The sequence below is a fragment of the Myotis nattereri genome (assembly GCF_964212035.1).
Source record: "Myotis nattereri genome assembly, chromosome: 10".
Lineage (NCBI taxonomy): Eukaryota > Metazoa > Chordata > Mammalia > Chiroptera > Vespertilionidae > Myotis > Myotis nattereri.
Genome location: NC_138085.1, coordinates 2,837,291 through 2,865,105, shown reverse-complemented (window position 1 = coordinate 2,865,105; position 27,815 = coordinate 2,837,291). Strand labels below are relative to the sequence as shown.

The window sequence follows — 27,815 nt, the reverse complement described above, 5'->3', positions numbered from 1 at the left end:
GGGTGAGGGGCTGAGGGCCCTTTTCAGGCTGGCCACAGCTCCTTCAGGTTAGGGGGTCCTCCCTGAGGTGCCTGGCCAGTCTGGGTTAGGGGCTGATGGTTGTTTTTAGGCTGGCCAAGACCCCGGTGACAGAAGCTCCCAGCTTCTTCTTTTTTTTTTTTTCTGGGATTTTTTTATCTTCTATAATTGAAACTTTGTAGCCTTGAGCAGAGCCCAGGTCCGGCCAGGGCAGGCGGGAAGCTTGGCTTCGTCCATCGCAGGGGGCAACCCAAGCCTCCTCCTTGCTCCAGTTCCATGGCCATGGCAGCTGGAAGCAGGTATCTGGGATTTATTTATCTTCTATAATTGATACTTTGTAGCCTTGAGTGGAGCTCAGGGCCGGCAAGACAGGCGGGAAGCTTGGCTTCCTCCATTGCCTCCAAGACTCTTGCTTGCTCCAGCTCCGTGGCTGCCGGCATCTTAGTTGGGTTAATTTGCATATTTGCTCCTGATTGGATGGTGGGCATGGCTTGTGGGCGTGACTTGTGGGTGTAGCGGAGGTACGGTTAATTTGCATGTTTCTCTTTTATTAGATTAGATATATCTCCTACATAATGAAAAGGTGATATGCAAATTAACCCTCATGCCCTTACAAGAAGGCTGCCTATGACCAGGCCAGCAGAGGGATTAGTGAGAAATGACCAAATGACTGAACAAGCATGATGTGTGGGGTGACCAGGCTGGCAGGGGGGCATTTGGGCATGACCAGGCTGGCAGGAGGGGCAGTAAGAGGTGGCCAGGCCAGCAGGGAGGGGGCAGTTGGGGGCGACCAGGCCAGCAGGGGGGCAGTTGGGGGTGATTAGGACAGTTAGGGGCAATCAGACCAGCACACAGAGGCAGTGAGGGGCAATCAGGCCGGCAGGGGGGGGGGGGGGCAGTTAGGGACGACCAGGCAGACAGGCAGGTGAGCAATTAGGAGCCAGCAGTCCAGGATTGTGAGAGAGATGTCCAACTGCCGGTTTTGGCCAGGGTCAGGCCTAAACTAGCAGTCGGACATCCCCCAAGGTGTCCCGGATTGGAGAGGGTGTAGGCTGGGCTAAGGGGACACCCCCCCCCCCATGCACAAATTTCGTGCACTGGGTCTCTAGTGTGTGTGTGTGTGTGTGTGTGTGTGTGTGTATACACACACACACATATATCGCTAATATGCAAAGTGACCCCTCAGGAGTTCAACTGGGAGACCTGGAGTTCAGTTGCTCACTATGACGTGCACTGACCACCAGGGGGGCAGCATGGAATGAAGGAAGGCCCAGGTCGGCAGCCAACAGCTGGGGAAAGAAGGCCCCAGCCAGCAGCTGGAAGGCCTTGATCAGCCCTGATTGCTGGCCAGGCCTAGGGACCCTACCCATGCATGAATTTCGTGCACCAGGCCTCTAGTATATCAATATTTCTTATAGTGTCTTTGTATACACTACACCAAAATATGAGGCAGTAAGCATTATTCTTTACATATCACTCTTTTAAAATCTATGTTGTTTAAATACCTATTTGTTTAGAGAGTTTTCAATGTCAATGCTATCTGCAAGCATTGGTGAATTTTTAAACAGTGACAGGTTTTTTTTAGACTGAATGGAAAAATAAATGCTAAAAAAAGAAAAAAGAATTGCCATATAAAGGGAGAGCCATCTTCATTTTCAGTGAATATGTCACAATAACTCCTGGACTCCCAGAAGAATGACAATATTAACTTCTAACTTATGCCAGTGAGTCCCCCCTCCCTGAGTGATGTACATAACACTCAGGGGCAGTGCCAGACACAATTACTCCAGCCACGCTTATTTCTTAAGCCAGTTTAGACTATCTCTGCCATTTGTGAGAACCAGAAAAATCATTACTTACAGAATTCAAAATCATTCTAATTTATTTATAGACTAGGGGCCCGGTGCACAAATTTGTGCACCTTGAAAGGAACTGTGGGCCATGAGGCTGTGGTGGGCACAGGGGCGGGTCTTGGCCCATCCTCCACGCCCCTGCCTGGCCCCTCATGCCATAGCCCCTGGTCCCCTGTCTGCTGGCAGCCCTGCTCCCACTGCCACTCCCATGTGCTGACGGCACCAGCCCCACTTGCACCCGCTGACAGCACAGAGAGACTGGGACCAGCACCAGCAGTGGGTGCAAGTGGCGGCTGCTGTCCCAATACCTTCTCAGGAACAGGGGGAGGTGGAGAATCCCTCAGGGATGATCAGGGCCAGCAGCCGCTGCTCAAACCCACTGACAGTGCTGAGTGATTGGGACCAGCGTCGGGCGCCCGCAGCAGGTTCAAGCAGTGGCTCCAGCACCAGCTGTGGTGCAAGCGGAGCCGGTGCCGGCAGTGGGTGTGAGCAGGGCTGGCGCTGGCAGCAGGTGCGAGTGCCAGGCAGGACCACAGCAGGACTGCGGCGTGCAGTAGCAAAGAATTTTCAGTAACCACCAGAGGCTCGCCTCGATGACAGCGACCAGCACCCCAACTTGGCTTGGCACCCCTGCTCACCTGCTCCACCATCTCGCCACGGCCGACACCCGCTATGTTCCACGCTCTGCCACCTGCTGCCGATGCCAGCCATGTTCCACACGCACCCCCTGGTGGTCAGCGCACGTCATAGCTACCTGTTGTTCAGTTGTTCTGCCGTTCGGTCTATTTGCATATTATCCTTTTATTATATAGGCTATCTTTAGGTAAATTACATGTATACACACATATATACAAAATAGAATTATTAGATATATCGTGATTTTTACATATCCTTAACAATGTTCACCCGCATTTTTCACAGTCATAGCTATACATTGGTGAGAAAATGGCCCTTCAAAGGCCAGAGTGGGACTTTTGGTAGTCCTTTTTCATGGCCATTTAAACGTGTTCTCTCTATGACTCCCAGCTGACAGACCGGTCCAGGCTGGTTTTAACACTCCTGAAGACAGCTGCTAGCACTGGCCTTGGCTTGCTAGTTCCGAAACTCTGAGCTCTAACTGAACATTTTTCTCTTTCCTCTTTCTCTGCATCCAACTTGAATATTCTTTTGCTTAGTTTATGCTTTATATAATGTGTGTGAGGTGAAACATTTCTCCACTCTCCTTGGTTTTTCACATATCTAATATATTGTCTTCTTAAGTTTTTGTTGTAATTTTTCTACCTACACTTGATCACTACTGGGCAAATGTCTCAATATATTTAATTCCTTCAATCAACCAATATTCAGTTTCTATTATCATCTCTTTTGTGTGAGCCCCCAAATGGCCGATGGAGTCCCACCAAAGTCAAACTGGGGAGCTGTCTCCTTACCCATTAATTTATTTCTTTCCATAGAACCCAATACTACTGGTCTTCCCCCACCATGCTACCCACCTGCACATGCATGTCCAGTTTCCTTTTACCATCACCCGCATCTGCCCAGCCCTCTGAGCTTGAGTCTCTTTGTAGCATAGTGAAGTCACTGTCATGAACATATAAGTTGAGGTATGTGTTGACCTGAGTAAACCATCCTCGGTGGTCAAACAGCAAAAGTGGCACTCAGGGAACACAGCTGTCTCACTGTCACCCAAGAGAAATGCTTATCTAAAATAAAATAAATCTGCTTACCTAAAAAAATAAATTACATTTTTGCTTATCTCAGATATATGAATTTCCATCATTTGCTTTATCTCTTTCTACCCAGATTTATAATTGTAACACACACCAACATTCACATTCACACAACTTGTGTTGATGATAGGTGATAGAGATAAATGATAATTACCAAATATTGACACCTCCACCACCATATACCCTCGTAATTATAATATTCAAATTCAATAAAGATATTTCACAGATTAGTCATAAAAGTGACTACATGACCAGTAAGAGTGCACTTACGGATTTCTCATCCTACCTCAACCTCCACAAATAACACCATTCAGGTGGTTCTCTGTGTGGTTTTCCCCCCGTTCCTGCTGCCTGACCAAACTAACCCACCAACCAAACTAATCCACCAACCAAACTAACCCACCAACCAAACTAATCCACCAACCAAACTAATCCACCAACCAAACTAACCCACCAATCAAACTAACCCACCAACCAAACTAACCCACCAATCAAACTAACCCACCAACCAAACTAACCCACCAATCAAACTAACCCACCAACCAAACTAACCCACTGAACACCATATAAGGAGATCACAGCTCTCGCCAAGTCCAAGGGCATGATTCCCTCCCTCTTACTTCACTTCTAGAATGGCCACACACAAAAAAATATCTTATTTGTCAAATTGAAAGTTTATGATGTAAAATCAAACACTCTTAAGATTTTAGCACTTTGGAATCTTCAAAATTAATCAATACATCCAATAGGAGCTATACTATCCCAAATCAGACATAAGACCATTACAAGAGTATACCATATATTTCTTCTATTTTTAAGTATATTTTCTACGACAGCAAACACAGCTCACCTCCTTCCTTCCGTGATTGCTGGTGGTAGATCAGGAAATGCATTGGAGTTAATGAGATTGATGCATTTCAACAACAGATACTTCCAAAATGTGGTGTGTGTAAAAGTGTCATGCACATCAGATATTCAGCCCATTGCCTTATGATAAATATATGGTAGCCGCATAAGTACGTTAGAAAGTGAGGGTAACCATCTGACATTTATAAATATTCGAACCTTTAATGAAAACAGCTTATATGTGAAATCTAAATGACATGTAATACACCAGAAAAGGGCTCTATTCCAAAATTCTACAGAAAGGAATTGTACTTACAGACGATATGAACTAATCAATACATCTAGCATTGTCTGGAGAACTTACTGGCATGCCATAATGTCATATCACAGCCAATATGCATAGAACCCATAATTACTTTTATAATCATCAAGCCAAAAGCAAGGAACTAAGTGAAGCGATATCAAAGTAAAACAAAAGGCAAATGAAACTACACAAAATTGTTTATGCTATAATTAAAATGGCTTGAGAAACCAGTTAAAATCCTGAAGTTTTGTTGTACTTTTGTTTCTTTGGTGTGTTTTTTTACTACATGCAAGTCCTAACTGTCCCCAAACACTACAGTGCCACCCATTATTCTATAGGTATCTCAGACCCTTGCCATTCCTCTGGAAACTGCTCCCACGGAGACAAGGTTAGTGGGAAACACGAGATGTGCGGTGAAGACGGGGCAGTGTCTGCATCATGGGCAGCTGAGGGAGGCGCAGCCCCTCCACCCCACAGTGTCTCTGGGCGGTCACGCAGACTGCTGAGCCCTGCCTTGCCTCCACAGCAGCGTGGAGGAAAATGCTGCCCCTGGGACAGAGTCCCTGCCAGGCTCCCTCCATGCCTCTTACCTTCACTAGCACACCCTCCCACGGGGAGGTCTCCAAAATGCGAGAACGAGGCTTCTCAGATGGGTTTGATTTCATTCACAATCTGTACCAAAATCTTTGATATGCAAAATGTCTATGCTGGGCAGTAGTACAGGATCATCCCCTCCCACTCCACCCCTCCCTCTCTTCAAAGACATTAAAGGAAATAGAAAATTTGTAAGTGTTAAAATAGTTGTTGTAAAGATGAAAAATCTGAGGAACAATAACTAAGGAATCAAGTGATCAGAAGAACTACAACCCATACAATCTTGGAAAAGTTACAGTTTCATAGTCTTTAATAAAGAGAATCGATTATCATCCTCTTATAGAAGTATTGTGTGCAGATTAAAAGCACATTTCATCAATAAATTTCCATAAGCTGAACATATTAGCAATATAATTTTAAATGGGAATTTTTAAATATCAAAAAGAATTATGTAGTAAGCTAAGGTTCTTGGTTTTTGTGTATTTTCAACCCTATTAAATATACAATTAACCCACTTTAAGTTCTAAAAATCCAATCTGCGTTATATGTATTTTGGTGTACAGATTTGCTACTTTTAAATACAGCTCAGGGTTATGTAAGCATGCGCAGTTACGTTCTAAAGTCATGTGACCAAACGACTGTTGATGAGAACATGGGGAAGTGGGCATTCTCGGTTTTGCGTGGCCTTTTATTGTAATTATATAATTATTATTATAACTGATACGTTTGTGTGGCTCCTGCTACAAGAACGCCTGCTATCTATTTTTAAATAATGAATAACTTGCTCAAAGGAGTCAGTGAACGTAGACATGGATATGTACGTGTGTGGAGAAGAAATGGAGTAAATTCTCTGAGACTTGTTTTTCATTCTTAATCAATTTCCAAAGATGTTGTTTAAGTAGCAACAGAAGTGAATGCCAAGAAGGAGGCTTCGAGTCAAACCTTGATTGCCCCAGAGCATGGCATTATGCTGCTGCTGTTCTGCCTTTACTGTTTGCAACCTGCGTGAACTCCGGCAAGTGCAATGACGGAGGCCTGTTACCTGCTCCTGAAGAACCAGGTCTGGGTCGCGCTTAAAAGATGAAAACATGTTGGGGTCCGGAGAGATTCCAGAACCTTCTTATTAGAGAAAATCACAAGTGAAACGGCTAATTCAAATAGCAACTAAAAAGTTACTTCAACTAATTCTCTGCTAGGATCACTGGAGCAAATAACAATAAAATATGCTGTTTTCAAACTTCTCAAGGAAACGCCAGTGGCAACAGTGTGGCTAGTGGTGTAGCTGAATATGTCGCCCAACAACTAGGAATAGTAACCCAGAGAGCAAAGAAAAGAACACCCCCGCTGGGGCCAGGAAAAATGACCAGCCATACAGGACAGACGGCGTGAAATCCAAGCAGTCTTTCATTTTCGTGTTTGTGTAGCTTTCCATGTCAGCCACTGCCTGGACCCAGATGACGTACAGTATCACCACCAGGGAAAACAGGATGCCTGCAGGACAGAAGAAAAGACCATTAGCCTTGCTGAAGATGCTTTCCCAAGAGCACTCACCCATCGTTTGCCTAATGATGCCTCTAAAAGAATAATTCTAGCTAAATCACCTTCTTTGTGTCAGACCCTTTGTTATGTGCTTTATTTGCAGCTCTGTTGTGTTTAATTGTCAAAGCACTGAGATGAGGACTATAGAGCAGGAGCCAGGACAAGGCAGCAGCTGACATGGAGGTGCTGAGAACTTGCGTGTGCCAGGCACTGTATTAGGAGCTTGTGAGCATAAGAGTCAAAGGTCCCTGCCTGGTGAGATTGATTCTAACATTTACCCATCTTTACTGATGCCTGGTTTTGGATTAACACATTATTTCTTTCATTATGTAATAAACTGATAAAATAGGTACTATTAACCCAGTTTTCAGCATGTGCAAACATAGTTAGTAATTTTATGCTCAGGTCTTTCTGACTAATATTGTTATATTATTATAACACAGATAACTAGTGCTAAATTTAAATATGGCCATGAAAATAAAAGCCAGCATTAAGGACCAGACAAGAAAGAGATGAAAACACTAATGTAAAAGAATATATATTCTTCTTTAAAATTAAAATATATATGTTGAAGATTGGTTACAGCATAAAGATATACTGCCTTCTAATTTATAAGTTCCGTATAAATTCTGGAAATTAATCAGATGTCCTCCCATTCAGTGGGTTGTCTTTTCATTTTGTTGATGGTTTCCTTTGCTGTGCAAAAACTTTTTAGTTCGATGCAGTCCTGTTTGTTTGTTTTCTTTTATTTCTATTGCCTGAGATGATATATGAGGAAAAATATTGCTATGATAAATGTCCATGATTTTACTACCTATGTTTTCTTCTAGGATATTTATGGTTTTTCGTCTAACATTAAAGTCTTTAATCCATTGCGAGTTTATTCTTTTATATGGTATAAAATAGTCTAGTTTTGGGTTTTTTGCACATATTTGTCCAATTTTCCCCACACCATTTATTGAATAGACTATCTTTACCCCATTGTATGTTTTTGCCTCCTCAGTCAAATATTAATTGATATAACATCCTGGGTTTATTTCTGGTCTTTCTGTTTGGTTCTATTGATTTATATATCTGTTTCTATGCCAGTGCCATGCTGTTTTGATGACTATGGCCTTGTAGTATAGTTTGATATCAGGTAGCATGATTTCTCCTATTTTGTTCTTCTTTATCAAGATTGCTATGGCTACTTGGGGTCTTTTGTGTTTCCATATAAATTATTTGAATATGTGCTCTAGTTCTGTGGAATAATGCCATTGGTGTCTTGATAGTAATTGTGTTGAATCTATAGGTTGCTTTGGGTGGTATAGACACTTTAATGATGTTAGTTCTTCCTGTCCGTGCAGACAGTAGATGCTTACACTTATTTGTATCTTCTTCAATTTCTCCCTTAAGTGTCCTATAATTTTCCAAGTACAGGTCTTTTACATCCTTTGTTATATTTATTCTTAGGCATTTTTTAAGCAATTGTAAATGGAATTTTTTTTAGATTAACTTTTTATAATACATTATTGGTGTATAAAAATGCAACTGATTTCTGGATATTTATTTTGTATCCAGGTACTTTACTGAATTCATTTATCAGTTCTACTAGAAGCGGAATTGCTGAGTCATAAGTTCAATTTTTAATTTTTTGAGGAAACTCCATACTGCTTTCCACAGTGGCTGCACCAGTCTACATTCCCACCAACAGCGCATTCCCACCAATAGTTCCCTTTTCTCCACATCCTCACCAACACTTGTTTGTTGATTTATTGATGATAGCCATTCTGACAGGTTTAAGGTGATATCTTACTGTGGTTTTTATTTTCATTTATCTGATGATTAGTAATATTGAACACATCTATTGGCTAGCTGTATGTTTTCTTTGGAAAGGTGTCTATTCTGGTCCTTTGCCCATTTTTTTTTTATTGTACTGGGGACACAGATTGGTGCAGCCACTATGGAAAATAGTATGCAGTTACTTGAGAAAAATAAAAAATGGAGCTACCTTATGACCCTAGCAATTCCACTTCTGGGAATATGTCTCAAGAAACTCAAAACCCTAATTCAAAAGAATATGTGCACCCCTATGTTCATTGAAGCACTATTTACAATAACCAAGATTTGGAAGCAGCCCAAGTACCCATCAGTACATGAGCAGATAAAAAAGCTGCGATACATTTACACAGTGGCATACTACTCAGCAGCAAAAAAGAAGGAAATCTTACCTTTGCTACAGCATGGATGGACCTGGAGAGTACTGTGCTAAGTGAAAATAGCCAGTCAGAGAAAGACAAGCACTAAATGACTTCACTTATATGTGGAATTTAATGAACAAAATCAAGTAACCAACAAAGTGATGACAGATTCATGGATACAGAGCACAAACTGACAGCTATTGAGGATGGGTTTGGGGGCTGGGTGAGAAGGGTGAAGGGATTAAGCAAAGAAAAAAAAATGAAAGAAAAACTCATGGACACAGACAACAGTATGGTGATTGCCAGAGGGAAGAGGGGGAGTTAGAAAAGGGTTAAAGGGGATTAAGGGTGATGGAAGGGGACTTGACTTGCGGTGGTGAACACACAATACAATACACAGATGATGTGTTGTAGAATTGTATACCTGAAACCTATGTAATTTTATTAACTAACTAGAGGTCCATGGCATGGATTTGTACAGTGGTGGGGTCCCTCAGCCTGGCCTGCACCCTCTCACAATCTGGCACCCCTTGGGGGACATAGCAGTGCGCGAAGTGGCAGGCTGCCGGGGAGGAGCCCGAGCCAGGGCCAGGCACCACTCCGCTCCCGCTCATCCCAGCCCCACTGCACCTGCTGCCACAGCTTGGTAGTGCTGCTGCAGGGGAGCCAGCCCTGAGCCCTGCTTCTGGCTGAGCAGCGCTCCTGCTGCGGGAGCGCACTGACCACCAGGGGGCAGCTCCTGCATTGAGCATCTACCCGCTGGTGGTCAGTGCGCGTCATAGACACTGGTTGACCAGTCAAGTGGTCAACCGGTTGCTTAGGCTTTTATATATATAGATATCACCCCCAATAAATTCAAAAAGGAAAAAAGGAAAGAAACATTGTCTTGTAGAAATGAGGGAGGGGACTGAAAATAAAAGAGGAAACCACAGGTTTGAGATCAGGAGCATATTAAGCAAAGAAAGGGATTAATGAAGAAGGGAAGGAAGGAGGGAGGGAGGGGAAAGAAGGGAGGCAAGAAGGAAAGGAAGGAAGAAAGGAAAGGAAAGAAGGAAAGGAAAGGAAAGGAAAGGAAAGGAAAGGAAAGGAAAGGAAAGGAAAGGAAAGGAAAGGGAAGGGAAGGGAAGGGGAGGGGAGGGGAGGGGAGGGAAGGGAAGGGAAGGGAAGGGAAGGGAAGGGAAGGGAAGGAAAGGAAAGGAAAGGAAAGGAAAGGAAAGGAAAGGAAAGGAAAGGAATGAAGGAAGAAAAATGTTTAACTACTGATTGGAAGATAACATCACATTTATCAACAATTTCAATGTAACTTTAATCCACCTGTTCAAAAATGCTGTTGGAATTATGAGAGTAGAGAAAATACTATAGCGTTGCACAGTTGATCTTAAGAAATATGACAGAAGAGCTTCGTGAACGCTAGAATTGGAGACGACCACTAAGCACATACTTTTCCACGTGACTGTGACTGTAGTAACAGGAGGGAGAGGGCCACATTGGGCTACCAGTTCAGGAGCATGAACTAAGCTGATTCACTAGTGAGTGAGTGACAGGTCCCACACACAAACCACACATCCTGGGGAATTCAAATTTGTCATGAAGGAAAAGATACTTGAGGTGACTTGCTATTTGTCCAAAAGTTCAAGCCAAACATGTCAAGGAATTATTTACTCTTTGATTTAACAAACTGACCCATCAGGTATAAAATCCCCATATTCTAAATGCTAGTGTGTCCAAAAGGGAACCAGAACGTTTGCCAGGAGCAGAGACGGAGGCATATTGGCAGGAGAGGATCACTTTTAAGAGCCATCCATCACCCTTCTTGAGTTAATTGTGCTCCTGCAGTATTTAGGAGGTCCTCTCTCTCTCTCTCGGGTCATCAATTTCATGACCGACCTTAACAAGTAAACAGAAAAGAAGGGCCCATGAATATGTCAAGATGTCTCAGTATCAGAGCTTAACCTTTCTCATAATCGTGATGGGAGCCACAGAGCAGGGAGGACTCAGCATGCTTCACTGAAAAGAAGCACCCTTCACACTGTGGTCTGTAATATAAATGCAAACGCTGGAGCACAGACTAGAGCAATCTAACCACTGAACAACATCACATCACGAAAACAGGAGTCAGAGCCTGAGAGCAAGCTCTGGCAAAGCCACCTCAGATCCTGGCAACAACATGGCCATGCCATGTGTCGTTTGGCAACTCTGGGCGTTTCAATGCATTTTTTGCAGCAAATGTGGAGACGGTGTTCTCTGCTGATGTAAAGGTTGACTCAGTGATTTATATACTATTTGCAAACCTTTGTTATTAGTTGTTGACATGGTTTTTATCTTCATTGCATCAGGTGAATCTCCTGTGCTTGCAGATATTTTTATAAAAAATAAAATTGCCTCTGTGAAAAATTAGTAGCCTGATATACATTGTTTCAAAAGTTGCAAAATCCACTTCTTAATTTAGAGTGTTTAAAAAATGTATTGCTGGAAATCATGTAGATGGTTCTTAATAAGGAAGAATTACTGATATTTCAATACTGCTGTTATTGCAAGAGCAATTACATCCTGGAGGAAATGAATAATAGGTGTTTCTATCACTGTAACATTTAACTTGTTCACTAACTGAAGACATAAACCATTTAGTTCATTTCCCATCAGTTTTTATTATAGCTTATGCCTGGGGAAAAACAGTGTTCCCATGCCCATTGAATTGTCAGAGTATTCCACCTGGTGTGTATGTGCGCATGCACACAGAAACAGAGAGAAGTAAAATGAACTAACAAGCATGGGGAAGTATTATACCAAGGCCAGTGTTTTAGCTGATAGAGCAGCAAGAACTTATGACAGGGTTCTGCACGAGGAATGTGGCCGAGAGAGCAGTCAGGGAACTGTTAGTATAGGTAAACCGATCAAATGAATAAATACATTGAGTTCATTGGAGCCAGGTTTTTCACTGCCTAAAAAAAAGGAGTTACAAATTTAAAATGGGAAAAGCTAGAATAAACTCTATGGTGTTTATTTGGGAGTGAATATATCTGTGAATTTATGAAGATAGACAGAGGGGTAAATATAAAGTAAAAGTGTGTGTGTACTAAAACATACCTGTGTGTATATATCTAGATACATTTCCTGACTCTGTTCCCTGAGAGGATCTGGGATCAACAACACCCCAATAGCACAGTGCACACTAAGTGTCCAGATCTTGGCTTCTAAATACCAGGAACCAGGATATGAATTCAAGTTGGAACAGAAAGTACAAGGGGAATCTGGAATATCTTGCTTTACCAAAAATAAAGATGTGCTCAAAGAATGATGGGGATGTTTCAGGAGCCAGATTGATGGAGCTTCCCATAGCCAATTCTGAGACAATTTGTTATCAAACAAATAATGACAGTGGCACATTATATATCATTGAATAAAATAAGATCCATGAACCCACAGTGATATAAATAAAAGAGTGAGTAAATGAGTGGGGAGAGGGAAAAGCTTTTCCTTATGAAATTGAAGGAAGAGTTAAATTTGAAATTCCCACTTGGCATTTATTTAAGTAATAATTCAGGCAAGAAACAAAAATGGATGCTAAAACTAGTGGATGAAAATTAGACAAGTAATAAATATTTACACAGGCTCTGAGTTTCTTCACACAAAACACTTAATAATTGTAAAGAGAAAAATAGTAGCTTTATACTAAAGAAACCTAGCAAATACCACCTTCATCAAGTGATCAAAATTAACATCACCAGTGACATGACAAATTGATGTCATAGCTTCATGAGATGCAATGGAAAGAACACAGCATCCCTGCTATGATACTACAGCCAAAACAATGAGCCTAAATCCAGTCATGAATCCAGACAAACTGATTCAAGAACATTCTAGAAAAGCATGGGCCTGTACTCTTCTAAAGAGTCAAGATCATGAAGGTCAAAGAAGGACTTCTTCTGGTGTGATGGAGAATCAAATGACATAGCACCTAAATGCAAAGCATGTTCCAGGACTGGATCCTTTGGTTATAAAAGACATTACTAAGACAGCTAGTAAAACTCCAATGGGTCTTAGCAAAGGGACTTCCAACATCTATGTAAATCAGAAAACATTTCCAAATAAGAATATGAACAACTCAAGAATAAGAGTGTGGTGGCAGCTTGTGACCTATGTTGGAAGAGATTATGTGTGTTCAAACATCTAGAAAGATACATCTGGCACCCTCCTCACCTGCTCCACCATCCCACCACTGCTGACGCCTGCCATGTTCCAGTCATGTCCCCTGGTGGTCAGCGCATGTCATAGTGACTGGTTGTTTGGTTGTTCTGGTTGTTCCTCCGTTCAGTCTATTTGCATATTAGCCTTCTATTATATAGGACTAGAGGCCCAGTGCACGAAATTCATGCACAGGTGGGAGTGTCCCTCAGCCTGACCTGCACCCTCTCCAATCGAGGACCCCTTGGGAGATAGATATCTGATTGCAGTCGGACATCCCTCTCACAATCTGGGACTGCTGGCTCCTAACCACTCATCTGCCTGCCTGCCTGATCACCCCCTAACTGCTCCCTTTGACAGCTTGATTGATGCCTAACTGCTCCCCTGCTGGCCCAATCACCCCCAACTTCCCTCCCCTGCTGGCCTGATCACCCCCAACTGGTCACCCCCCAAATGCCCACCTCTGCTGACCTGGTCACCCCCAACTGCCCTCCCCTGCCACCCTGATCTCTCCCCCAACTGCCCTCCCCTGCTGGCCTGATGGCCCCCAACTGCCCTCTCCTGAAGGCCTGGTCACCCCCAACTTGCCTCCTCTGTAGGCCTGGTCATCCCCAACTGCCCCCCCGCCCACTGGCCTGGTTGGCCCTTACTACCCCCTCCACCCCCACCAGCCTGGTCACCCCCAACTGCCCTCCCCTGCCACCCTGATCTCTCCCCCAACTGCCCTCCCCTGCCACCCTGATCTCTCCCCCAACTGCCCTCCCCTGCTGGCCTGATGGCCCCCAACTGCCCTCTCCTGAAGGCCTGGTCACCCCCAACTTGCCTCCTCTGTAGGCCTGGTCATCCCCAACTGCCCCCCCGCCCACTGGCCTGGTTGGCCCTTACTACCCCCTCCACCCCCACCAGCCTGGTCTCCCCCAACTGCTCCCCTGTCGGCTGGTTGCCCCTAACTGCCCCCCCCCACTGGCCTGGTCGCCGCATGTGGCCTGCTGTTCGGTCATTTGGTCGTCCCTCAGTAACCCCTCTGCTGGCCTTGTCACCCCATGCAGCCTGCTGTTTGGTCGTCCATCTAGTTGTTTTGGTCATGACCGCTCCTGGCTTTTTATATATTAGGATACGTTTAAAGTAGTCTTGTTTATATCATTTCTTTCATTAAAAATTTAGCTCTAAGGCCCTAGCTGGTTTGGCTCAGTGGATAGAGCATCAGCCTGCGGACCAAAGGGTCCCGGGTTCTATTCCAGTCAAGGGCACGTACCTGGGTTGCAGTCTCCTCTCCAGCCCAGGCCCTGGTCAGGGCTCATGCAGGAGGCAACCAATTGCTGTGTTCTCTCACATCAATGTTTCTTTCTGTCTTTCCCTCTCTCTTCCACTCTCTCTAAAAATCAATGGAAAAATATCCTTGGGTAAGGATTAACAAAAAAACAAAAACAAAAACAAAAAAATAGCTCTAGGACATAAGCTAGAGCCTCTTAAAAATAATTAAAATTGTGTTTTTGTAGTAGTTCTTTTTTCTTTAAATTAATATGCTATTGCTTTTTCTTATAATTATGCTCAGTTTTACATATCGTATTTCAGAAATCATAAAACTAATACATAATGGCCAAACATAAGCATTCTTGGCTTATCTCCATTCTTCATTTTCTCAGAATCACTTTTCTATTAATTTTTCTTCAATTTTCTAAGATAGTTTACATAGTTATATATAGTTTACATAGTTATAATTTCATAACTGTATATTTTCATTACATTTATCTGATTCTCAAGTATTCATTGCTGCCCATACTTCATCATATTACTTTCCAAATATATTAAATGCCTCTTCCCTTTCATTTTCTGGGCTCATATTTTTATTATCACCAAAACTCTATGATATCTATCAGATTTCTCAATATTCATTATTTTCTTAGACTGGCATAATAATTTTAGGCATTAGATATCCTATACAATCAATTCTCTGTACCCTCTTGAGAAACAATTATTGATAGAGAATGATCATAAGGGTTTATCCATCTCTACAAGTGCTTAGGGATCTGGTCTGAAAATCAGAGCTTATTTAATGCCAAAAAAGTGTTTAGTCTCAACCACTGAGTTTCAGGAAAGAGAAGTGGTTGGAGATCACAGGCCTGCATTCCAGCTGCCCTGGCTCTAGGTTTACTGTCTGGAAAGTTAACACTTAATTGGCTGAATAACCTTAAACAAGCTTTTTACTTCTTTCTCTGTTTTTTATTGGAAAAATAGAGATAACACAAGTTCCTGCCATAGCAAGCAGCCATGAAGAACTCTTGGAGGTAAAGCCCTCACAGGCACCTGGAACCCGTGGTCATCGCTGTTATTAAGCGAATGGCTAGCAAATGGTGTCCTCTAAAAAGCTTCAGAACTTCTCATTTCTGACTGGCCTATTTCAGGACTGGCCAACAGGTAACTTGCCACTCCGTCTTCCAGTTCTGAGGGAAGTGAGGGGAAAACTGCTCCGGTAGCTTCTGCCACCGTCTTACTGGAATTGCCCACCAGGGGGAAGCAGTCCCTGCAGGGGCCCATTAGGGAACACTTAGGGGAAATAGCACCAGGTGACGCCAGACTTGTGCTTATTAGTGTTAAGGACGTTCTGCTTCAAATGTCCAGTCAAGCAAGCCTCCCGCCCTCCTCAGCAGCCCTGTGTGGGCAGCCGCCACTCCTCCCAGGACTCGGCACTTGTCAACCTGACCATGCAGATGGAACTGTTCCTATGCGTTTCTCTTTGCACATGAGGAAGTGTAAAGAAAAAAAGTTCTCAGAAAAGCATAACAAAATTTCATAAAGAAACCAACATGCTTTAGCCACTCACTAATAGTTTGTTTGTTTGAGCAAAGTGACTATTTGGGGGAAGGGTGTGGAATGAAAAAGAATATTTACAAAGAAATGAACTCCCTTACAGTACTGAGTAAATAGATGTGAACGATACACATACTTTGGAAAAGGAAAAGGGAGCAAGTGGGCACTCATTAGGACAAACCTAATCCCAAACCGGAGGTCCTATTTATAACCAGAAAGAATCTCTCCTTACACATCTGAGCCTCCCTCTCAGGGTGAGATGAATTATGTCCCATAATAACATGGCCCGAAAGGAAAAGATTCATTCGCCAGGCCTGTCGCTCTGGCTCTCAGGAAGACGGCACAGACACATTTTTAAAAGGGGGTAGTGAATACTTATTCAAGTTGGAAACTCAACTTTTTCCAGAAAAGTTTCCCCAAAGCTGTTCCTAAGCAGGCCTTTCACTGGCCAGTCTCCCAGGGCAGGAGCTGGGCCCTGACCCAGGGCGCCTCCCGGGGCCACAGCCCTGCCCCAGGGGGCCAAGGCATCCCACTCTCCTCTCTGGGAAACCAGCTCCTCTTCCTCACGGCACGCCCTTCATGCCAAAGCCTTCATCGGGGCTACGATGCTGAGACTCCTAGACCTGCGCTTGGACGTCCCTTGTCCCTTCCGCAGCCTTGCCCGGGACCTCCTCCCGCCTTAGTGCCAGACCGCCCCATGGGCGCCCCATGGGAACCCGGGCAGGACAAGTCTGTGTCCACCAGTCTGTTACACACATTTCAACTGAGAGCGCTGTGAGGAAAAATAAACTTGCAAGGATGCATCTGATGAAGAAAGTAATAAGGCTTTAAAATATTTCTGTGAAGCCCTAACCGGTTTGGCTCAGTGGACAGAGCGTTGGCCCATGGACTGAAAGGTCCCAGGTTCGATTCTGGTCAAGGGCATGTACCTTGGTTGCAGACTCTATCCCCAGTAGCAGTTGTGCAGGAGGCAGCTGATCAATGTTTCTAACTCTCAATTCCTCTCCCTTCCTCTCCATAAAAATCAATAAAATATGTTTTAAAATAAAATATTTCTGTGAATAAAAACCCTTCACAGCTCCTTCCTCTTTAATATGAACCAAGGGTGACTTATTCTGCACTTAGATTATGTAAAATGTCAGGTGAAGGACATTAAAATTCCCCATGAAAATCTGAAAGAAGGCTGCCCACGTTATAATAGACTATCATATGTAATATATAATATGTAATATATATTATAATAGAATATATAATATAATAATATATTGTATCCAAAACAATAACTTTCCAGAACAAATCCCTGAGTGTGGCAGCTGGGGGCACGGAGTGCTGGCATAGCAGGCCAGTTCCGTCCCAAGAGGGGCCAGCTCTGGGCATGTGGGTGCGGGCCGCATGGTGGGGGGGAGCGGATGCTGGACCTGTGACCGAGCAGCACAACCCCCACCCCACCACTCAACAGGCCACGCAATGGGAGATTCTACTGTGAGAAGTGCATCTGCTGACATATCAGCACCCAGAGCGCTTATCCATCACCTTTTCTTCCCCCCTCGCACCTCCAAGGAGCCAGAGCTGCAAATACAATGTTCATTCCTAGGCGTCGGTGAATATTCTGTTGCTACTAGTGAACCGGTGCAGGAAATTCGTGCACATTAAAAGGGAATTAATTAGAGGAAATATTTTAATATTGCTATTTGCCCTTTCTCTATAATGGAAGTGTCAGAGATGAAAGAAAATTAGTAAAATGTATATGAAAACCTTCCTCCTGTCAGTCTGGGGTGTGCCACGGGAACCAGAATAAAGTCCCTGCCCACCCACGTGCACCTCAAAATTGTGCAAGATTCCAGACCTGGCTGGCCCCACGCCCATCAAGCCCCTCCAGGTGGGGGGTGTGGCCTCAGGTCGCCTAGCCCAGTGCTGGGGCAGAGGGCACAGCCTGAGGTCCCCCATCAAGCCCCAAATGGCAGTGGATGTGGCCTCAGGTTCCCCGGCTTGGTGCCGGGGTGGGGGCATGGCCTCAGGTCCTCCAGTCTGGCACCGGGACAGGGGACAAGCCCTGCTGGACAGGGGGTGGGACCTCAGATCCCCCAGCCAGGCACTGCGGCGAGGGGGCGCAGCCTCAGGTCCCCTACCCCAGCCCAGGGCCATGCAGCCTCAGGTCCCTGCTGATTGCTCATGAAGGCTCATTACAGAAACTCGGCCTCCACTGTTGGCGCAGCCATCTTGTGTTACCAAATCCCTGCCTCCGCTATGGGCTCAGCCATCTTGACTGTTACAGCTTGACAGTCAATTTGCATATTCCCTCTTTATTAGATAAGGTTGGGAAGCTATGTTTGGGATCTCTCAGGAAAACTCCTACCCACACACATCTTGGCCAGAACCCCTGGCCTTAGGCCCCTTGTCCTCACTCCTGCCCCTGGGCTGCTGGCGGGGAGCCTGTGTATAGCCATCTCAACTGAGGGAGGAGAGGGCAGGTGGGGAGCCTGTGTGTAACCATCTCACTGAGGGAGGAGAGGGCAGGTGGGGAGTATGTGTGTTACCATCTCACTGGGAGAGGAGAGGGCAGGTGGGCTGGTGGGCAGGTGGGGAGCGTGTGTGTAACCATCTCACTGGGAGAGGAGAGGGCAGGTGGGCTGGTGGGCAGGTGGGGAGCGTGTGTGTAACCATCTCACTGGGAGAGGAGAGGGCAGGTGGGCTGGTGGGCAGGTGGGGAGCGTGTGTGTAACCATCTCACTGGGAGAGGAGAGGGCAGGTGGGGAGTGTGTGTGTAACCATCTCACTGGGAGAGGAGGGGGCCGGTGGGCTGGTGGGCAGGTGGGGAGTGTGTGTGTAACCATCTCACTGGGAGAGGAGGGGGCCGGTGGGCTGGTGGGCAGGTGGGGAGTGTGTGTGTTACCATCTCACTGGGAGAGGAGGGGGCCGGTGGGCTGGTGGGCAGGTGGGGAGTAAGTGTGTTACCATCTCACTGGGAGAGGAGGGGGCCGGTGGGCTGGTGGGGGGAGGCGCTGTCAGGTGGGAGCGCTGCCCTGGCCTCTGCCTCAGGCCTCAGCCTGCGCCTCCGCAGTTCTCTCCTGTCCCTTCCTGCTCTCAGGCGTCCCCGCATCCAGGTGCCCGGGGCCAGGTCCTGCTTCGCCTGGAGCCACAGGAAAGGGAACCGGGGTGACAGGGTCCTGGGCTTCTGAGAGCCTTTAGGGCGGGGCGTGTATCAGCCACCACCTCTGTCTCACCGGGTGCAGGGGAACACGCTTACTGAGGAGCTGCGACCAACCCATGGGGCTTTTGAAAGAAAAAGGACACAAACCACAAATCGGATTTACGTCTGAGTCAGAACCACCTGCGGATAGGATTTCCTGTTCCCTTCGGAGCACGGAGCACGCAGTGCTTTCTCACCAGGTGCACCCGCCTTTCCAGCACCTGTCCTCCCAGAGGGCAGAGCCCGCAGGAGGGAGCGTTCCTGTCCCAGGCCCAGCACTGCCAGGTCACAGCCTCGCTCCTGCCGCTGGGGAGGGGACGGATGTGACCCAGGAGCAGCTCTCTGGGAGGGACAGCAGGCGGGGCAGCGGCCAGGCCCGCCTTCGCTCCACCACCTTCAAGGGTTTGATGACGCTGCGGAGCCCCCAGAATAGGGGCTGCTGTGCCCCTGACTCACAAGACGCCTGGGCAGCCTCACCCACCTGAAGGTCCAGCAGGGATTTAGGGGAACCGGCTCCTCCTTCAGCAGAACTTGGTCCCAGTGTGTGTTGGGGAAGAGGTGATTTCGGCGTGGATGTCAGGTGCACCCCGTACGACGCTGGTCGATAACATTTCTAGTGCCCTGGCTGACAGCCATGCCAGCGTCCCAAGCATCCAGACCCTGCCGCCATCCCCTCTTGTCACTTAGAAGTCTTACGATGAACACCAGCTCCTACATAGATGTCTCTGCCTTGGCACTAGACATGGCAGCTCTATAGTCACTTCTCCTCAAACTAATGCTTTGCAGTGCAGTGTGCGGCCTGTCCGGGGCGGGGTTGGGGATCTACCCATCCTGCGCTTTCTGCATCTTTCCTGTGGCCTCCCGGATCACAGGGTCAGGAGAAGACAAGGTCACCCCTTGGTATGTAGGAGTTCTCCAGAACCACATGGAAGCCAACTTCAGGGTGGTGAACACACAATATAATCTATAGATGATGTATTAGAGAATTTAAAAAATAAAATAAAGTGCAAAATAATCACCAATTGTTTAAGCATTGTGGTGGGGGTGGGGGGGTCAGAGGGGGGTGAGTCTGATGGAAATTAAATTCTTAAAGCTTGGCTTTAAGAATGCCCTGACAATTCCATGCACGCAGTCAGACGGAACTCCCTGGGAATACAGGCCTGGCCCGCCTGCCCGAGGGGGTATCTGCCCAGTGCAGGGAGTGGCAGCCCACACCCTCGGAGCCTTGCTCTGGGCCTGTTTCCAGAGCAAGAGGAATACCATGGACCCACCCCTCGCACCAGCTGCTGTAGCACCATGTCCAGCCACACGTGGAATGCCCCCCACAACCTTCTTGCTGATGCCAAAGAGCCGTCCTGCATGTGCACACCCAGCAGTGCCATCTGGACGCTGGTTCTGCCCTGTCCTGAGGCCATCTGTCCAAATAAAGAGCGTGTCCAATCCTGTCCATGGCATTGACAAGGCAGCCACAGCAACCCGTTCCAGGCCGCACCTGTTCCTCACCGCCTGCCCGAGGACAGCGGTGACACCAGGCAGCCTGGGAGACTCGGCTAGGCCAGGATGACAAAGCAAGGCCGAAAACTAAAGATATTTTGGAATGCTAGGTACATGGAATGAAACCTCTTCATTTCTAAAATTTAAAAATCTGACCAAGGGAAGCATTATAAATTCACTTTACCTCAGAAAATGGCTATACGTATGGTTAGGTATTAAATGCGGTACAGAAAATTTTGGCTGAGCAACAATCCTAGTGATTATTTCATATTTCCTTCATCTTTGTATAACACAGCATGTAAATTTCCATCTTCAACTTCGAGGAAAAAATAAGTTGACTTTCATATTATCTGGGAATGGTAATAACAGAGAATTAAAATATTTAAAAAATTCTTCCGTCAATAATTACGCAAGTTTAAGGATGATTTACTGGCCTACAGCTGTTTAAAAGTTTGTGTTTTGTGACGGAAATGGCAACTATAAAGTAAGCTTTAGTTACTCCCGAGTGCACCATTTTCCTGTCTGAACTGGTACGGTGAACAGTAATATTGTACCTCATGCAAGAGAAGGCCTCCCTCTGTTCCTGGGAAACCAGCAGTCCTACATAAACAATAAGGAACTGGGCCAGGAAGGAATGAAATTCTTAAAGGAAGTGCCCTCATAACTGGAGTTCGGTGGCTTGCAGAATGGGCTCCCAGAACACCTCTGGACTCCGGGGTCTTTGCATGAAGACCTGAGCAGGGAGGATCTCAGCCCCATAGCCGCATATAATGAAAGATTCACTGAAAATGAAAATACACGTCACAGGCACATGAATACATATCAAATGCCTCTGCAGGGTTTTTGGCCAACTGTAATTCTTTTTTAAAAATTGTATTAAAGTCTAGTTGGTACACAATATCATATTAGTTTCAGGTGTACAATAAAATGATTCCACATTTCTATACCTTATGAAAGGATCACCCTGAAAAGTCTAGTTGGATATACTACTTTTTTACACAATTATCAAATGGCTAAATTGTTTTCAAAAGCACTAAACATAAACACGCACGCGCACGCGCACACACGCACACACACACACACACACACACACACACACACTTCCGTAAGACCATACTCGAGACCAGAACGTTTCTGTGTTTAAATCATTTGTGCTACCCTGGTTGGTTTGGCTTAGTGGATAGAGCGTCAGTCTGCAGACTGAAGGGTTTGATTCCTATCAAGGGTACATGCCCAGATTGTGGGTTCTATCCCCAGTCGGGGGTGTGTAGGAGGCAGCTGATCAATGATTCTCTCTCATCATTGATATTTCCATCTCTCTCTCTCCCTCTCCCTTCCTCTCTGAAATCAACACAAATATATTTTTAAAAAATTAATAAGTAAATAAATTGTGCTGCCCATGTGTTAGTACTAACCTATTTCTATTACACATTACCTTTATTGAGAAAGATTCAAAAAGAAAATCAAGGAATGAGAAGAAAGAAATATTTACATATTTCAGCAGGGAGCTGTTATTTCTGGGAAGACCAGGGAACATGTGTACCTTAACTAGACCTTTGAGTGAAATGAGGATAGAATGTGGTTGGGAGAGAAAAAAACAGGTAGTAAAGAAGATCCCAAGTCATAGGGAGCTCGGTCTTAAGGAATTCTGAATTAAAGCAGGGAAACGACATCCAGATACAAAGACCACATCGTGTGACTCCACTTATATGAAGTGTCCAGAAAAGGCCATCTATAGAGACAGAAAGTCGATTAGTGCTCCCTGGGGGTGGCGGGGAGGAGAGGAGAGGATGAGGTTTCTTTGTGGCCTAATAAAAATATCCCAGAATCAGATTCTGATGATATCTGAACTACTCTGTAAATGTATCAAAACACTTTAAAATGGCCAATTTTATAATATGTGAGTTGTATCTTAATTATATCTTAGTTTAAATGGGCAAATCTGGGCTCTTGATACAGGCCCTTGAAAGCCAGTGAAGAACAGAGTTGAAATGAAATAAGTTAAACAGGCTCTTGATCCCACAGAGTTTGTTTTTGAGCTCCCGGAGCAGAGGATCCATATCTGACCATTCCGTTTATCCCCTCCTCAGAATTAAGCACAATATTATGTAAAATGCGTGCTTAAAGAAGCTATTAGATTAAATCCTGGCCAGCCTCCTGCCCTGGCTGCCATGGTGATAAGTAAAGACAAGCTCTCCTCCCACCCCTTCCCTTCCCGTCACTGCGTTCTCTTGTAGAAACACTCTGTCCTCTGTCTAATGGGACAGCGCAGCGTGGTCACGAAAAGTTCAGTCTAAGTCACACTGACATTGATCTAATTTCCTAGAATTGTCATCTTCACAAACAACCTTGAGCTCATGTTTTCAAGTTAGTATTCTGGCTTTTACTTCCTAATTAAGTGAAAGGGGCTTAAAATTCACAAGACTTGCCTACTCAGTTATGTTTTATTTGTACTATGATCATTTCGGTAGGAATTAGAAAGACTAGTTGGAAAGCTGACTAAAATACCTGTAGGTTTTACAGTGAGGAGGGTTGTTTAGATAATGCACACAGATCACACTGAGAAAACCGAATGCGGACATTGTAGGAGATGCTTTTCTCCCGCGGGCAATCGGGCATGAGAGCATCCTGATGCGGCTGCCCTTGTCAGAGCACACAGAGGGCTTCACCTGTGTCCTAAGGTTACAAAGACAGGAAATTAATAGGGTGAATATGCTCAAAGGCTCTCAGAGCACAGATTCCCCTCAACTGTCTCTTTCATATGATGTGGACACAATGAGCCAAGACTGCCGTGCTGATTAGCTGTGTTCGCACGTGGAAAACGCCAAGTCCCTAGAAAAGTGTCTGAGGCACAGGTAGAACTTAGACAGATTATACATGAATATAACTGTATTCCTGCTGCTGGAGGCCTGATACCTGAAACTATAAATGGCCAATATATGATACAGAGAAAACCCAGGGCTCGAAAGCACACCCATAGCACTTACGTACCTGCAGCAATATATGAGCTCCCGCCGGCCTTATAGAGAATGTGGCTGGCGAAGGGGGCTGCACAGATGATCAGGAAACTCGCGGTCACGACAGCGACTACCCCCAGGAGCATGAAGACAGCCCAGAAACCACGGTAAACTGAAGATCCCAGGAGGAAAGGAGAAAAGAAAAACACACTTAGACTGTGAACGCAGATTGTGGCGGGCGAGTTTCTTGCCTCTTCATTTTTCTAATTGCAGCCATAGCACTGCCAGGTGGGGCCGGGCTGTGGGTCCTGGCTTCTCTTTAAGTGGAAACCTCACCAGGTGACTCTGGACTCAGTGAAGTCATGCTCAGGGTGTGCGCCACACACATGCTTAGTAGACTTCGGGAGCTCAGGTCCCTGACCAGATGTTCTGCTTTAGAAGTGGGAACACCCTAAGTCCTAAAAAGTTCTCTTGAGTGAGTACCCACTGGGTCACCTATAGGTGCTTCAGACCAAGTGTACAAAAGACATGAAAGGAACTTGCGTGTATAAACACCGCCAGTCACTTCTTGCTAAGATAATTTTTATAATAAAAATAACAAGCAAAGTCAAAAAGAAAACTTTTAGAAACAGATTGAGATTTTAAATTAGATATATCTAAGATTTATTACTTTCTATCAATCTTTGTTCTTAAAAAGGTTCAAAATGAGAAGTTATAGTGATCTTTTATTTAAGGACCAGCAAGGTTGAATTAATGGATACAGCTGGTAGAAAATAGATTGTGGTTTTGGTGATATGTTCATAGTAATCAAATAAAGAGGAATCCTAATGATCAATTTTGAATGGAATAATTACCAATCTGTTAAACAAATATATCATTTCCCAAAGGCTAAAACACAAAAATAAATTCCTTTTGGTGTAAACAAGGGAAAGCTCTGTGAATCATATTAAAATTATAATTTGTATGCAAACATAAAAACATTATAATGAAGCAAAGAATGTTTTTCTCAACAAGCCCACCTGGCAAAGAAAAACATATGTCAATCAACTGGAATCTTAGAGAAAAAAGCATGGGAAGATGGGAATTTGAAGAGTCATGCAGCTCAATGGGAAAATAAGGTTGGGGTTTTTGTGTGAATAACTCAGTCTTGAAGGCAGGAATAACAAGTGGAATTTACCTCAAAACCAATGCTGTTGATTTTTATTCACTTTATGTGCCTCATCATATCACATGGCAGGTTCCGTGGAAAGTGTGAAGGGTAAAGACATTAATGAGAGGAGCCCATTCTGCCCCTCCCCTGACCACACTAAAACTGGACAATCATGGCAAAGACCTAGCTGAGGACTCCAGAAAGCGAACGATAGCAAGTGGTATAAGGAAGGAACTCGAATCTGTAGCTGAGGTCAACTCAGCTGCAAAGACTCGCCCGAATTTTTCCTTTTTTTCTCCTTCTGAACTTGGCCTGGAGGTGAGCTAAGTTGGGAACTTTGTAAAAGTTGCAAACAGGAAAAAAATACCCTAGTTAAGTCATCATTCTGCTTATAAGAAGCAGAATGAAGGGCCCCTACAAGGCAAAGTATAGGGAAAATGCCCATGTCCACTTATTTCCTTGTGTTCTCTTAGTCCTGCCTCAGAATTAAATCTGCACTGCTTCCTCAGTGGAGTCACGGACGTTTATGATCCCAAATGATGATTCAATCCTCCAGATAGTTGACTTTCACATCTATTGTGCAAAAAGTGGGGGGATCATGGTATGTGTTTTCTCTTTTCCCTCCTGCTTTGCACTGTGGTGTAACTACATGAAACTATGCCACAGTAAAGGAGGCCAAAACTCTGAAAGAGCCCAGACTTCCTTGTCAAAAAAACTGCGTAAGGGAGTCCTAGAAGCCAGAAGATGTGGGGAAAATCCCACAGACATAAGAGAACTGAGATGATAATCTCTAAGTCTGTGTTTGAAGCTACTCAAGTAATGAGCTCACACCTCAAGTTACCCATATGTGGAAAATGCCCAAAGAAGTATAACAAAGCTTTAAGAACTGAATTACAGTTCTTGGGTGATAAAGTCAACCAAGCACCAGAGCTAGCCCTGAGGGGTGCATGCCCCCTTGAACTATATAGCATAAAAATAACTGAAAATTGAATTGACATTGAAACTAGCATCATAGAAGAAATGAGCAGACCATGCAGGTCGATTGCCTATTCAAACAACAAATCAATATTTGCCAGAGAATTTTAACAGTATACCTAGTCTGACAATGTAATTTTCAAAAGTCCAAATACAGTCCAAAATTACATGATATACTAACAACCATGAAAATTTGACCAATCCTCAAAGGAAGAAGCAATCAGCAGATGCCAACCCAAAGCTTCCGATGTGTGAATTAGGGGACAGACTTTAAAATAGCTATTGGAACCACTTTCTATAAGCTAAAGTGAACACTCTTGAAATGAACAAAAAGGTAGAAATTCTTAGCAGATAAATAGAGTCTATGAAAAAGAACTAAACTGAATTTTAGAATTGAAAAATAAAATATCTGTAATTAAATATCCATTATGCAAGCTCCAGGGCTGAATGGAGATGAGAGAGGAAAGAGCAGGTGAACTTGAAGAATGAGCAATATAAATTATCCAATCTGAACATCAGAAAGAAAAGAGATTGAAAACAAAAATGACTAGATAGAGTTTCAGAGAATTGTGGGACCATATCAAATGATCTCATATTTGTGTCATGGAGTCCCTAAAGCAGAGGCAAAAGATGTCATTGCAAAAAGAATGTTTAAAAAAAGAATCCCTAGCCGAAACCGGTTTGGCTCGGTGGATAGAGCATCGGCCTGGGGACTGGAAGGTCCCAGGTTCGATTCCGGTGAAGGGCATGTACCTGGGTTGCGGGCACATCCCCAGTAGATGTGCAGGCGGCAGCTGATCGATGTTTCTCTCTCATCGATGTTTCTAGCTCTCTGTCTCTCTCCCTTCATCTCTGTAAAAAAATCAATAAAATATATTTTAAAAAAATAAAATAAAATAAGAATCCCTAAAATTTGGTGAAAAATAAATTTACACGTTCAAGGAACTCAACAAATTCCAAAGAGGATAAATTCAAAAACCCAGTGATCCCATTTCTAGGAATATATCCCAAGAAACCAGAAACACCAATCACTAAGAATATATGCATCCCTATGTTCATAGCAGCACAATTTACCATAGCTAAGATTTGGTAACAGCCTAAGTGCCCATCAACATATGAATGGATTAGAAAACTATGGTACATCTACACAATGGAATACTATGCTGCTGTAAAAAAGAAGGAATTCTTACCATTTGCAACAGCATGGATGGACCTGGAAAGCATTATGCTAAGTGAAATAAGCCAGTCAATGAAAGAAAAATGCCACATGATCTCAGTCATTTATGGATAATAAATACCATTATAAAATGATGAACAAAAATAGATACAGAGGCAGAGCAGCATTGAACAGACTGTCAAACTACAGCGGGAAGGCCGGGAAGGGCTGGGGGTGGTAAGAGATCAACCGAAGGACTTGTATGCATGCATATAAGCATAACCAATGGACACAAAACACTGGGGGGGGGGAGGAGAGGCTAGGGGAAGGTCAAGGGGGAAAAAAGGAAACATATGTACTACCCTTTGTAATATTTTAAGCAATAAAACAAAATAAAATAAAAAAAATTCAGCCCAGACACATCAGAAAATTACTGAAAACCATGGACAAAGAAAAAGTCTTGAAAGCAGCAAGACTGGGGGTGAGATGGGGATGCCAATATTAAATGTATTAACAGTCCCAAGGACTGAAAGTGTCCCCTGAGAAAGGGTGGCAGCCAGAAGACATCTTTAAGATGCCAGAAGAAAAGACCTATCAACCTAAAAGTCTGCTTCTAGTAAAAACGCCTTTGAGTGATGAAAGAGAAAGAAAGTGATTTCTCAAGTAGGAAAATGGGATTTATCACAGCAGACCTGCTCTCCAAAGATGTGTGAAAGGAATTTCTTTAGGCTGAAGGGAAATGGCACCAGAGTTTACTTGAAACTTCCAGAATGAAGTAAGCGATAACAAAAATGGTGAGTATCTACATAAATATTTTCCTCATCTTAATTTAT

General features: G+C 44.4%; 1 protein-coding gene across 2 annotated transcripts in view; it reads right to left on the bottom strand.

Moving 5' to 3' along the window:
• Nucleotides 1-5,631: 5,631 nt before the first annotated feature.
• Nucleotides 5,632-27,815, bottom strand: part of TMEM182 (transmembrane protein 182) — a gene marked incomplete at its 5' end in the record, with an annotated part of 80,679 nt that continues 58,495 nt past the window's right edge. For both annotated transcript variants that reach the window (XM_081100640.1, XM_081100639.1), the window contains 2 exons: nt 5,632-6,836; nt 23,736-23,873. In XM_081100640.1, coding sequence (XP_080956766.1) covers nt 6,616-6,836; nt 23,736-23,873 — 359 coding nt within the window. In that variant the 3' untranslated portion in view covers nt 5,632-6,615. The remainder of the gene's footprint in view (nt 6,837-23,735; nt 23,874-27,815) is intronic.